General features: G+C 28.6%; 1 protein-coding gene across 7 annotated transcripts; it reads right to left on the bottom strand.

The window, feature by feature from the left end:
• Positions 1–2,023: 2,023 nt before the first annotated feature.
• Positions 2,024–12,972, bottom strand: LOC104612867 (GDSL esterase/lipase At4g10955-like). Of its 7 annotated transcripts, none has more exons than XM_010280489.3 (4): positions 12,896–12,972; positions 12,690–12,742; positions 5,194–5,285; positions 2,024–3,114 (listed from the first exon to the last, which is right to left on the bottom strand). In XM_010280489.3, the coding sequence occupies exons 3-4, from the start codon at positions 5,268–5,270 to the stop codon at positions 2,175–2,177; spliced, it is 1,017 nt and encodes a 338-aa protein (XP_010278791.1). In that variant the 5' UTR covers positions 5,271–5,285; positions 12,690–12,742; positions 12,896–12,972; the 3' UTR covers positions 2,024–2,174. The 7 variants fall into 7 exon arrangements, with proteins under 7 accessions (XP_010278791.1, XP_010278792.1, XP_010278793.1 ...); XM_010280490.3 differs by having other exon boundaries at positions 5,194–5,276; XM_010280491.3 differs by lacking the exon at positions 12,690–12,742 and having other exon boundaries at positions 5,194–5,276; positions 12,896–12,961.
• Between the last annotated feature and the right edge of the window lie 1,113 nt (positions 12,973–14,085).

Here is a 14,085-nt window from a genome sequence, read left to right as displayed (position 1 = left end):
TTTCTTATCCCAGCCAAGATTTGTTTATCTCTTCGATCTCCATTGTTTGGTCCCTGTAAGACATTAGCAATGGTCATCATTTCTCTTTGCTTTGGTTAGTTGACTTCAATGCACCATCATCAACCTCACCTACCAGATTTCTCCTATTGCTTCACCGACTGCCATGTTCGATCAACTATTCAGCTCTCTATGTTCGTTTCATCCGAATCAAAATCAATTTAAATGAGCTGAATGAACCAACATAATGGTCCAAATTATTTATTGGGTTAGGTTGGACCTGATCCATTTGTAATTGGTTTATATTAGATTAAGTTAGATTGAACCAATATCCAATCTATTGATAGAAGATAAGAGTATGGGTGCCAATGTATTAGGTTTGAGTTGGACTCAATCTAAATTAAAAATTTAAAACCAATTTGAACAAATTGGATGATCTAAACATTAAATTGGACCAGTCCAGAAACGGTCCAAAGTATTCATCAGATTGAACTGTAATTGATCCATCTATAATATAACGTTCATATTGGAGCGGATTGCGTTGGTTCATTGACAACCCTACCCATAGTCATTTAGGTGGTGTTCAGAACCACATAAATCTCGTGGACAGGTCCTGTCCACACCCCAATTTCTCATCCACAGTAAAATCTTATGGTTAGGGACCGTTCACACTTGATTTTTGATCACCTATTTCACACTTTCCCTGAAAGACTACCCTATTATCTGTTTCACATTTTAATATTTTTGTCAATAAAATATTAATTATTTTACTTAATTTTTTAAAACCTAATCCATTGGCACCCCCTTAGTCAGTCCGGCATGAAGTAAGTCAAAATATATTATATACTCTCTCTGTATATGGTAATGCAATATTAGTATTTGTCCTTTGCTTAAAGAAAATTTCACCTCCCATAGTGAAATCATTTTATCATTGAAAAAATCAATATTAGAGAATTGAAAATGAGTTTCCATTGCCCACGATACATGCAAAGGTGCAACACGCCAACACCTGCTATTTATGTTTGATAACTGAGGTTAAATCTTACAAAGAAATGAAAAAAAAAATGATAATAAAAAAATAAAATGATATTTTAAATTAATTTAATTATTGATAAAAAAATATGAATGAAAGGGTGGTTAAGGCGTGTGCCTGCTAAGTATATGGGGTTTCCCGCGAGAGTTCGAAGGGCCCTTCTTAAATCTTATTAGTGTAAAAGACTTAAACCTCCCCTAACTTTTCTCCTAAATACTTATAATTTGTGATAGGACTCAAGGCTTTCATCAGACAAATAATACCCCTCTCTTAACTATCCTCCATATCCCATTTGACTTGACGTCATATTGGTCTTATATTTTCTCAAAAATCCACTTTTCCCTTTAGAAAATTACAAATAAAAAATATTGAAAAAATTAAACTTCCCAATGCCGTGAGACAGTGCTGTGCTGAATAACATCACCATTGGGTTTGAGGCGGTCAGTGGCAGAAAGATGAAAGAGACCAGAAGTTTTCTTGGACAATGAAACTTAAACTCAACATTTTTGTTTGAATCCATAATACCATTAGAGAGAGAGATTTTGAAAAATGTTGATAATTAATATTTGATTTGATTTCCATCTTAGAGCTTGGCCAATTTAGAAATGGCGGGTTACACAATGTCTCCTTATCTGTCCATTTGGGACAATTTGTAGTAGAAAGTTCAGATGGAGTAGTTTCAGTGGTTCACCCTAAAAGTTTGATACATATTGAAGGACAAAAATATCCTTTTATTGATTCAGTCAAATATAGCTGCATTTTATATGGGCTGGGGACTGTTAGAAATTATAGGAGAGGGGTGTAAGTATTTATAGGAAAACTCAGGGGAGGTTTAAGTCTTTTACCTATTGAAGTAAAATAACTACTCCATGCCCTTCATTTGCTAACCAAATAGGGGCCACTTGATTTCCTTCTCTATGAATTAAAATCAGTAGTTTTATGTCTATCGAAGTAAAACAAAATCTGTAAAACCAGTTTTAGATCTACAGTACAGAAGTAAAATCAATTTTTATACGTCTGTTTTAAGTAATTAAAATCTGTCTCTGGGTTGTACTGGTCATGATCCCCAATCTAGTACAATAATTTCCATTTTCCCTTTTTAATGCAGTTTCGTCTTCTGCTCCAGCTCCAGCTGCTTGGCCTGTTATTTGTAGCGATATTCTGTGCGCTGCAGCTGCATGTTGGGCATCCACCACTGCTTAATGGCATGAGGTTTTTCAACAGGTGAAAGATTAACAAACAAATTTGCAGAGGGAATGAGATGCAAGGGTTCTGCTCCATTCCCAATTGCACTCCGCATCAGACCTCCAACCGTATACTGGGTTGCTTGTTGCTCTATCTTCTTCATTCCACATTCCTCCATTACTTTTCTATGCTCAAAATAACCTTTATACTCCATGCAGATATGATCCTCGGGATTGACAAACAGATGCGGCATCCATGGAAACAAGGCAGCAAATGGAGATTCAGGTTCAGGCTTCACCATCTTAGCAAGTAGAGCTTTCAAGATGCTTTTCACCTTTCGAGCTTTGTTCTTTAAAGTCTTATCCTTGATCATTTCGGTTGGGAATGACGGAAATGGTGGATTGAACAGAAAAGCCGGAAGATAAGTTGCATGATTCTTGGCCATCTTCTTCCCGGCGAGCATTGCCATTGAAGCCCCTAAAGAATGACCAGTTAACCAAATAATCTCCTTGGTAGCCACCATCTGCTCAACCCATCGAACTGCAATATGGAAGCAGGGGGACAGGTGAAGTTCGTTCATGATGATATTGAAATCCAACTTCAAGTCTCGGATTAAGGAGTCGGACTGGGGGATGGTGCCTCTGAAGGCAATCACATATCTTGGAGCACCTTGCCGTGAGTACTGCTTGTGATTGGTCTGGGGGTTGAATTCAAGTATGACTCCGAAGATGTTGCCGTCTGTGTCCTTGATCACAGTATGCAGCTCAAAATGGAATGATTTCCACCAAGGCTCTGCAAGAGCTTGGGGTCCTTGCCGATTGTTTTGGCGATCACGCTCCAGAACATAAACACCCATGGTGCAGCAGGCCATGACCTTCCTTTGGTAATCTGGATCGTTCCTGCACCACGCATTCAATTAGTGGATGGGGCGGTCCAGACTCCAGTCCAGAGCAGGGGTACAAGTCAGGCCAGGTTGGGCTAGGGGGTTCGGGTTGAGGTGCCCAACCTGAGGTTCTAACTTCTGAACCCCCAACCCTAATCCTAACCCATTAATTGAAGTTGGCTTTGAGTTGAGCCAAATCCAACCTTTCTCCCTTTCTCTTAAAAATTTTATAAATCTCTCTCAAAACCTTTTATTTTTGGGTAATTACAAAAAACCCCTGTATTATGGGGTTAGTGATAATTATCCCCCTAATCTTTCATTTGCAGCAAACAGCTGCAAACTTTCACTTTGTGACAAATTCCCCGTGATCATTAAGTCAGACAATAGAATGCATTAAGTTATCAAAATACCCCACCTCAATAACTTCCCTTATTTTCTTTTCGTCGCCCTTTTCTCTTAAATCCTAATTGACCCAAAAGTAGTTCCATTATTTTCTCCCATTAAAACTAGTTAAAATAGCAGGAATCATTTTACAGACACAAAAAAACATGTTTCTTTGAATCCTTGTTTCATTTCACTAATATGAGTGTCTCTCTTCATCTTTAAATATAAAAATCATCCACTCCTTTTTCTAATAAATCAAGAAAAATCAAATGAAACGCTAAATGTATATCTATTAAAGCAACTAAGAGGACATTAATATTATATTTAGAAAACTAATCAAATCATAAACCATTCAAATAAATAAAAAAGGGAAATTTGGGGATTTAAAAAATTTTAACATATAAATGAAAATCTTTTTTGAAGTTAACTGATGGAATTCTAGTGAAGGGGATATTTGTCACAAAGTAAAAATTCAGGGAGGTCTTTATCATAGACGAAAGTTTAGGAGTAATTGTCACTAAACCCATATATAGGGTGTCTTTGTAATTTACCCTTTTTTTATATAAAATCCTTTTATTCTTAACTCGGAAACCTAAACTCAACTTATATAACCATATAGAACCATTTCCTTTTTTTTTTGTGGGAAATTATAGACAGGTTTGTACTTTGGGAGTAATGACACTTTATATCTCAAGTTTCAATTATAAGTTGTAACAACTACATATCCTGTACTTTCAAAATCATCGCCAAGTCCAATTGTTGGCATTCTGCATGTGATGTTATGTGCTTCTTAAAACATTTTAAAATCCCAAAACTATCTTTCACATATTTTATGAGACCATTTTCTTCTCTACTTTATTGAGTTCTTAAAACCCTAGCTCTCAATTCTTTCTTATTTTATTTTCAAACTTGAATATGCAAGCAATTAAAGCAATGTGCATCAACCTACTTCCAATTATGAATGGGAATTTTAAAATTTATCACTCATGGTTAGGGGTGTAAGTAGATTGAAATCAAATTGAATCAAACAATATTTGAATTCGAATTTGATTATATATTTGAATATTTGATTTGATTCAAATTTGACCGATTAATTATTTTAGGTAATTAATAAATATAAAATAAATATTTTATTTATATAAAGTATATAAATATAAGTTATTGATGTAATTTATGTATTATATATAAATTATATAAGAATTAAATAATCAATCAAATCAAATCAGATGATATCCAAATTTGATTCGATTATATTGAATCTTGAATTCAAAATCGAATTTTTAAATCAATTAATAGTGTGTACTTGAGTGCTGATTTTTTAAAGTACATGGTACTTGGTTGTTAAAAGTTGAGGCTCTTAAGTTTCATTACCCTCAAAGTACAGAGTAACTATCTGTAATTTTCCCTTTTTTATTAATCTTTTCTTGTTTAATGTTAGTACAAAAATGAAAGAAGGAATTCTTCAAATGATTGAAGTCTATCATGAAATATGATGAATTTCCTATTGAAAGTCTAAAATCATGAAGCAACAACAAAACATAAAATTTTAGTTTGAAAACCACCAATAACAACTTGTGAGTAGGGTTAGGGCTTCAAAGTTCAAAAAAAGGATTATGATGGTAAGTAATGAGAGTATAATTCATATGTACAATAGCAATCACAAAGCAGGTTTGGATTGGATCAACAAAGCTAATGGGTGAAATTATCTTACCAGTCATGAGTATTAACTGGAGGACCCGAGATTCCAAATATGTCATTTTTTGATGTCTTTACGGCCGTATTCCCCATCTCTCACTATTCGCGCTTACCAAACAGCCAAAAATATAATACAACAAAAAACGATTGATTGACAAATCATAAATGGTGGTAAATCAGAAATAACTTTTCTTGGGAATAAAATAAATAAATAAATGCACAATAACAATATTAAATATGAAATGCATCATTTGAAAGTTAAAACAAATAAAAGAAAAAGAGTAAGGATAGAAAATCATCATCCAAGATAATCCATGTTTGGTTCAATTCTCATTTTTTTATTCTTATCAAAGATGAAATTCTAAAATATAAAACATTTTTTTCTAAAAAATCAATTCTTTCTAAATTGACAAGTGCCCTATGTTGTTCAATTTCATTCTTAAAAAGGAAAAAAAAAAACTGTGTCAACAATTCAGAATAAATGAAAGGTCATTGACATAGATGTTTAGTCGTGGCGGCAGCCAATGCCTATTGGCATAAGTTTTAATGGCAGTCTGCCAATAAACATCTATGGTGGTGGTTTTGTAGACCCAAGTCAGCGGTTTATGGCTGTTGGCATAGAGTTTTTAAAGAATGAAAATGAGCAAGATGGGGCATGATTGTTTTTCATGCTGAAAGCTACCTCAATTTTTGTGCTATGAACTGATTTTTCATTCTTAAAAGATCTAGAATGAGACATGTGGCAAGAATTTTATAACTAAACACTTTAATATTATTCATTCTTGCCTAGAATGAGCAAGAATTAAGAGAATGAGACATATACTAGTGAACCAAACATGACCTTTCTATGATGCTTTAAACTTATACTAGCGGGGACCTGTGCGATGCATGGGATTTGTTAAGTGAAAGCTAAACGATAGAAACACAAAAATATATATAATTGTTTTATATTTTTTAAATAATTAATAATTATTTATATTTTGGGTTCGAATATGATATATGAAAAGTTTTGACCAATCAAATGGTATCATAAACGTGGTAGCCAATCAGGTGTTATTATCAAAATTCATGCATGGATTATGATTGGTCAAAACTCTTCTAATACCATATCTTTCATGAATTATAGATTTTTCCTTATATTTTATATACTACTTTTAATAATTCTTTTACAATGCAAAAATAACAATAATTAATTTCAGCTATAGTTGTTCATCAAACTAATGAAACCGATCAACCTGACCAACTCAACCGGCTTTCTAGTATTTTTGGTTGGCTTTGGTTCAACTATTTCCCAACCTGACCAGGTCGGATCAGTTTCGCTTTGGTCATTTGTAAATCAACCAAAATCAAATGGCTTGAACATGGATATATATTATTATTTTATATTTTTAATCTTTTTTTATATGGGAAAGTGGAAAATTTCCCATATTTCTCAATCTAAAATATTCTATATAATAAATATAAAATTTCCCATATTTCTCAATCTTTCATTATATTTTTTTTTAATTTTAAATTTATTTCTAAGTTTAAATCTTTTGAACCGACTGACCAAACCAATATGTACAATAAATTAAATACAATAAGTACGACAATTCAATATCTAAAAAATACAATTTTAATCTCAATCTAAAATATTCTATACAATAAATACAATAAGTACAATAAATTAAATTTAAAAATTTAAATAAAAATAGTTTAATCTCCAATAATTATTGAAAATTTTCTGTTAAATAACAAAAAATCATTTATACATAATTATTGAAAATATATTTATCACAAAAAATAAATAATTAATGAAAATACAATAAACATTAATTTTCGTATATATAAATATATAATAAATATAGGCTAAGATACTATTTAAATATTAAGATTTTAAATGTTAATTTTTTGAACGTTATATTATAGAATTATTAATTGATATAGTTGAAATTATTTATTTATAATATTATTTAATTATTTAAATAATATCATTATTTAAATTTTAAAATATTAAGTATTTATTGAATTTAATCATCCATAAAATTATAATTTATACTACATATATATTACATAATTTTGTCATTAATTTTGCAAAATATTAAATTATTATTAATTTGAATATCATGTTATAATTATTTTTCTAGTTTTAAGAATTTTTAAAATTTATTAAATAATTTCATTATTTTCACTATTTAAAATCTATTTATGTTAAATATCTCATTAGTTAAAATAAATGAATAATATATAAAATATTTCATATTTTTTTATTTGAATTTTATTTATTTTAAAGTTATTACATAATATTAAATATTTTGTTATATAATTATTTATCTATTGTTAATATTTTGTTATTTAAGATATTTAGTTATTGAAATATTTAAATAGTATTTTAGTTTTAAATGCCAATTTTTTATTATTTGAACAACATTTAATTTGAGTGATCCAAAAAACCATAATTTATATTCTTAGTACATAATTTAGTGATGAATTTTGTAAGAAAAAATAAAATCATTAATAATATAAGTATTATTAAATCTATTATAATTGTTTTATGTGTTTTTAATAAATATTTTAAAGTTATTACAAAATTTTGTTAGAATATTTAAATAATTTTTAAAATTTTTAATTCAAACATTCTTTAGATAGATATAAGAGGATATTATTTAGGTTATTGGGAACATGTAGGGGAGAGAGAGATGTTAGGTAATATTTTATAGGTAAGGAGAACATCTCATTGGTTGTTTAAAAAATGATATAGAATAAAAAATAAAAAAATCAAAGAAAGGAAAAAATTTCTAGATTGTTGTGTTTTAGTATATATACTAGCAGGGACTTATGCAATGCATGGACTTTGTTAAGCGAAAGTTAAATAATAGAAATTCATGAGAGTAGACAATTGTTTTATAATTTAATTTTAAATATTTAATAATTATTGATATTATATATTATTTTAAATATTTTTTTTGCAATACAAAAAATAACAATAACTAATTTCGTTTAGCTATGTTCATCAAATTGATGAAACTGACCAAACTAACCCAATTCAACCCGAGTTGGTCACTTTCTACTATTTTTGGTCGGCTTCGGTTTAGCAATTTCCTAATTCAACCAAGTTGGGTTAGTTTTGGTTTAGCCATTTGTAAACTGACCAAAATTGAATCGACCCAATTATAAATATATATTAATATTTTATATTTTAAATATAATTTTTTAATACAAGAAAGTGGGAAAAATTCCCATATTTCTTAGTTTAAAATATTTTACATTATAAACTTAAATTTTTAAATTTGTTCTTTAATAAAATCATTATATTTTTAAATGTAATTTATTTTTTTTAAGTTTAAATATTTTGAACGACCAACCAAACTAAAAACCAGCCCAAACTGATACTAATATTTTCCAACCCACCACTAACCCAGCTGGTTGAACTATTCAAGCTATCACCCGACTTTGATTTTGGGTCTAGTTTTAGTGAAACCTGCTTTTTGGTCAAAACCGTTGACTTCATGAAAACCATCCAACTCAGTGCATGTGCAAACTTTTATAGGCCGTAACTTTGCACTCTGTTGTCTAATTGAGGTGATCTTTTTTTTTTTTTTGGGTAACTTTTCAAGATCTATTGATCCTATGGTGATGTGGGTGCCTTGCTCCACTATTTTTGTGAAAAACCCTTATTATTTCCTTAAATCATAATTTTTAACATTTTTTATAAACAAAAAATTAAAACTGAATTAAAAATATAAATAAAATGTAAAATAATATATGTAAAACATAGTTATATACTATTTATTGATAAAATATGTATCCGCACACATAATTATACATATATGCATATTTATATATGTATATAAATATATAGAGTACTGACATGGAATGGTCTAACTCGTTTGACTAGGACAATTGAACTGATAACTACGACCTAGAAGCAAAAGTGGGTCGGTCTCTGGGTCGGTTTTTAAAACATTGGCTGGTACAACTCAAGTTGGTCGGTTTTCATTAATGGTTGGTTAGCTTCGAGTTACCAACTACCCAACCCAATCATATCAGTTTGGTTAGCCAAACAATTTGCAATTGAATTGAACCACCTATTGAGCACTCCTAATTTCAACTAAATTGATAATCTATTCTCTAACAAATAAAAATAGTTTAATCTCCAATAATCATTGAAAATTTATTGTGAAAATACAACAAATAACTAATAAAACTTCAATACCTCTAAGTTATTTTATCTACTTTCACTATTTCAATAATAATATATTTTTTCCAATTATTTATATTTTATATTCTTATTATCAAATATTATTCAATCTATTATAATTAATTTTGTCTTTGATAAATTTTAAAAGTTAATACATAATTTCATTATTTAATCTATTTTTTGTTTTTTTAAATACTATTTAAAATATGATTCAGTATTAATTTTTTGATATTTAGAACATTTAAAAATTAGTTATTTATAATATTATTTATTTTTAAAATACGTATATTTTATATTCTTATTATCAAATATTATTAAATTATTAATTATTTTATGTTTTTTATCTTTATTTTAAAGTTATAACATGATTTTGTTATTTAATCTGTTTTTTTGTTTTTGAAATATTATATAAAATATGATTTAGTTATTAATGTTTTGATATTTTAAAGTATTTAAAATATTAATAATTTATTAAATTTAATAATCCATGGAATTATAATTTATACTATTATTACATTATTTCGTTATTTTAACTATTTAAAATTTCGTTATGTTAAATATTTCTATAATATGTAAAATATTTAAATTTTATTTCCTTTCAAGCTATTACATAATATTAAATTTATTGTTATACAATTATTTAGCTATTTTTAATATTTTTTATTTAAAATATTTAGTTATTGAAATAGTTAAATAATATTTTATTTTCTAATTTTAATTTTTATTATTTGAATAACATTTAATTGATTTTTATTTTTATTTTTAAAATACTATTTTTTTATTAAATTAAATAATCCATATAATTATAATTTATATTATTATTACATAATAATTAAATAATGTATATTTAAATAATTATTGAATTTTCTATTGAAACTTTTTTCAATAGATATAGATGAAAAGTGGGGAGAGGATAAATAAGAATTAGTGATAATTTTAGAGATAAATAGGAATTAAAGATAGTCAGAGATAATTTAGGATAAAGTGGAGAATAGTTAGTTTCCTAATAAAAAGGAGATGAGAAAGGGAGATGAGCCATGTTCAAGTGCCAACTCCATGGGCTTCTAAAGGCAATTTTGAACCCCTCCTAGAATTGCTTTGTTAGGGTAATGGAGCAAGGAGGGGCCATCTAACATGTGGCATGTTCTACTTTAGTATATACTAGCGGGATCAATGCGATGCATGAACTTTGTTAAGTGAAAGTTAAATAATAGAAATACATAAGAGTAGACAATTATTTTATAATTTAAATTTTAAATAATTAATATTTATTTATATTTTATATAATGTTTTTTATTAATTTTTTTTGCAATACATAAATAACAATAATTGATTTCATCTAGGGGTGTTAATCAAACTAATAAAACTAACCAAATTGACCTAGCTTGAACTGAGTTGGTCACTTTTTAGTATTTTTGGTTGGCTTTGGTTCATTAATTTCCCAACCTGACCAAGTCAAATTAGTTTCGCTTTGGCCATTTGTAAACCGACCAAAACTCAACCAACCTAATTATAAATATTTGTAAACCAACCAAAATATTTTATAATTATAAAATTTAACCAACCTGATTATATTTCTATGTATTAATATTTTATAATTCAAATAAATATTTTTTAAATAAGTGGGTAAATTCTCATATTTCTTAGTCTAAGATATTTTATATTGTAAAGTTAAATTTTTAAATTTGTTCTTTTATAATTATAACATTTTATGTTTAAATCTTTTGAACCAACCAATCAAATTGAAAATCGGCCCAAACTGATACCAATGTTAACAACCCGCCATTGACCCGTTTGGTTGAATCGTTCAAACCGTCACCTGACTTTGATTCCGGGTCTAATTCTATTGAAACCCACCCCTTGGTAAAAAACCGTTGACTTGGTAAAAAACACCTAATTTAGAGGGTTCAACTGTTGACCTATTCGACCCAATCAATGGTTTCAAGTTGCATACTTAATGCATGTGCAAACTTTTAGATGCCATAACTTTGCACTCGAATGCCCAACTGAGGTAACTTTTCAAGATCTATGCATCATAAGGTGTCATGGGTGCCTTGCCCTATTATTTTTTTTGTGGAAAAAACCCTTTTTTTGTCCTTAAAGCATAATTCTTGACATTTTTATAAACATAAAAACTAAATGTGAGTTAAAAATATAAATAAAATATAAAATAATACATATATTATATGTAAAACATATTTATACACTATTTATTGATAAAATATGTATTTGCACACATATATACACAAATGCTATATATATATATATATATATATATATATATATATATATATATATTTATATCTTGAGAATATCTGCTCCCCACCATTTTTTATCATCCAAGCTATTTTCTATTAAATTAGGGTCTTGTTTTCTTGTTTGGATAAACTTAGGGTTTGTGCTTTTAAAGTGCAAAAGTACAAAGCCCCAATTTTAGTCTTTGTGCCCTAGAAGAATAAAAGTGTTTTGCTTTGACTTTATATGGTTATGTTTTTAAAAACAACTGTTACAAAATGCTCAATACTTTTTTTGGTCATTTTATTTCCCACAACCCTAAGCTCAAAAAAAAATAAATAAATAAAAAGGAGACATAGTGTTCTCTAAGCTTTCTTAATTGATTTCATCAACTTATATCTTTACCACATCTTTAGTTAGATCATAATGTTCAAAAAGGGAACATTAGAGATATGGTAGATTGCTAAGATGAGAGTACAATTAATCTAAATTATATAATTTCTTTTCATACATGCATTTCTATCATTCTCTCAAACTATATACCGTGTTCTAGACTATAGATAATTCCGAAATAAATTTCTGGTCGAAAATAATACATGCAAGACTTAGAAATCATCTTAATTTATCAAAAGAAGAAGAAGAAGAAGAAGAAGAAGAAGAAGATCTAGAAGAAGAAGAAGATCTAGAAGAAGAAGAAGAAGAAGAAGATCTAGAAGAAGAGGAAGAAGAAGAAGATCTAGAAGAAGAAGAAGAATAAGAAGATCTAGAAGAAGAAGAAGAAGATCTAGAAGAAGAAGAAGAAGAAGAAGATCTAGAAGAAGAAGAAGAAGAAGAAGAAGAAGAAGAAGATCTAGAAGAAGAAGAAGAAGAAGAAGATCTAGAAGAAGATCTAAAAGAAGAAGAAGAAGAAGAAGATCTAGAAGAAGAAGAAGAATAAGAAGATCTAGAAGAAGAAGAAGAAGAAGAAGAAGATCTAAAAAAAGAAGAAGAAGAAGAAGAAGAAGAAGATCTAAAAAAAGAAGAAGAAGAAGAAGAAGAAGAAGAAGATCTAGAAGAAGAAGAAGAAGAAGAATATGATGGATCAAAGTAAATCTCACCTATTCTTTTTGTAGGCAACGGACTATTTGATTTGATCTTTGAGGGATTTTCACTATAGGAGAATCAAAATTTTATATAAAAGAAGAAAAAAAAATTAAAACAAAGTGATCTTATTTGACTCCATAACAAAAGAAATCTCATCAGAGGTTTTCTCCATTATCAACAAAACTCTTGGAAAAGAAAAAAGAGAAAAAAAATTTCATACCTTCGGTGCTCTTCAAAGAAACGGCATGCATTCTAAAGAAAAACCAGCGTGCAGAGGGAAGACTAAGATATATAACAAGGTAATTTTACAATTTGGTAATTTTCGTCGTATTAATTTAATATTATCCTTCTATATTTGAATTTTAGATTTTCCTAATTGGTAATAGTAGAATATTATTCCCACAATATTTGAACAAGTCTGAGAAGGGCAATAATTGAGTGTCCCATGTACTTTCATCATATTTATTTACATGCATGAACAAATCTAATTTTTCCTTCTCTAATTATTAAGCGTTGATAGGGTAGAGAAATAATTGAGTGCCCCACGTACTTCTCTGTGAAGACTTGAATTTTATTTTTAATGGATAGATAGGGTAGAGTTGTTCTTAGTTAGGTTTGAACAAATTGTTGAAACTTCTACTGAAGTTTTTTACCATTGCTGAAACCTCTCCTAGAGTTTAATAATTGTAATCACCTCTCCTAACATTTTGGTACAGTTGCAAGTAGATCTCCTTCAATAGAATCTTCTAAAAAAAGGCATAGGAATGTTCAAAATACCCATAAAGTTACTATTGAGATTAGTTTCTACATAAAAAACAATACAAATTTTATGAACAATAAAAACAAAAGAAATTAAAATTGCAACTTTACCTATGAATGATTGATATAAAGGGAAAATTAGAAAATAAATCAATTTTAAAAAAGAGATCGGAAGAATTTGGGATAGTGATTTGTATGAATAGGAAATCTCTAAAATAAACATTTTTGTCAAAGTAAATATATGGATATTTTGGACATTTTAATGTTTCTTTTCAGAAGATTTTATCCAAAGAGTCTACTTGCAACTATGTCAGAAAGTCCAGAGAAAGTGAAGCCAATTACCAAATTCAGGAAAAGTATCAACAACAACCAGAAACTTCATGGAAGGTTTCTGCAATTTACCCAGAAAAAGGCTATGTTAATTAGAGGTGCAATCCAACGGTGCTTTAATTGAAGCGGAGGTGTTATATGTCTAGTTTACGAGTTGAATCCCCTTGGAGACCTCCTGGTTTGGCTAGAATCATTGATTCAATATTCTCTTTTTTTATTTTTTATTATTATTTTTTTTTATAAAAAACAAGAGAGGCTATACAAGACCGGGGGGGGGGGGGGGGTAGCATGTCCCATAAATCAGACTTACAAATACAAGCT

Source organism: Nelumbo nucifera, chromosome 3, assembly GCF_055504915.1.
Source record: "Nelumbo nucifera cultivar China Antique chromosome 3, China Antique-T2T, whole genome shotgun sequence".
In the NCBI taxonomy this organism is placed as follows: domain Eukaryota; kingdom Viridiplantae; phylum Streptophyta; class Magnoliopsida; order Proteales; family Nelumbonaceae; genus Nelumbo; species Nelumbo nucifera.
Note: the sequence above shows the minus strand (reverse complement) of the source record. Positions and strands in the feature narration are given on the sequence as shown.

What these genes read in the sequence shown, in the direction of transcription:
- LOC104612867 (XM_010280489.3), bottom strand. Translation starts at nt 5,270, where the DNA reads ATGGGGAATACGGCCGTAAAGACATCAAAAAATGACATATTTGGAATC. An exon ending in CCAGTTAATACTCATGACTG is followed by an intron (nt 3,115 to 5,193) that starts GTAAGATAATTT and finishes TGCGTGGTGCAG; the next exon opens with GAACGATCCAGATTACCAAA.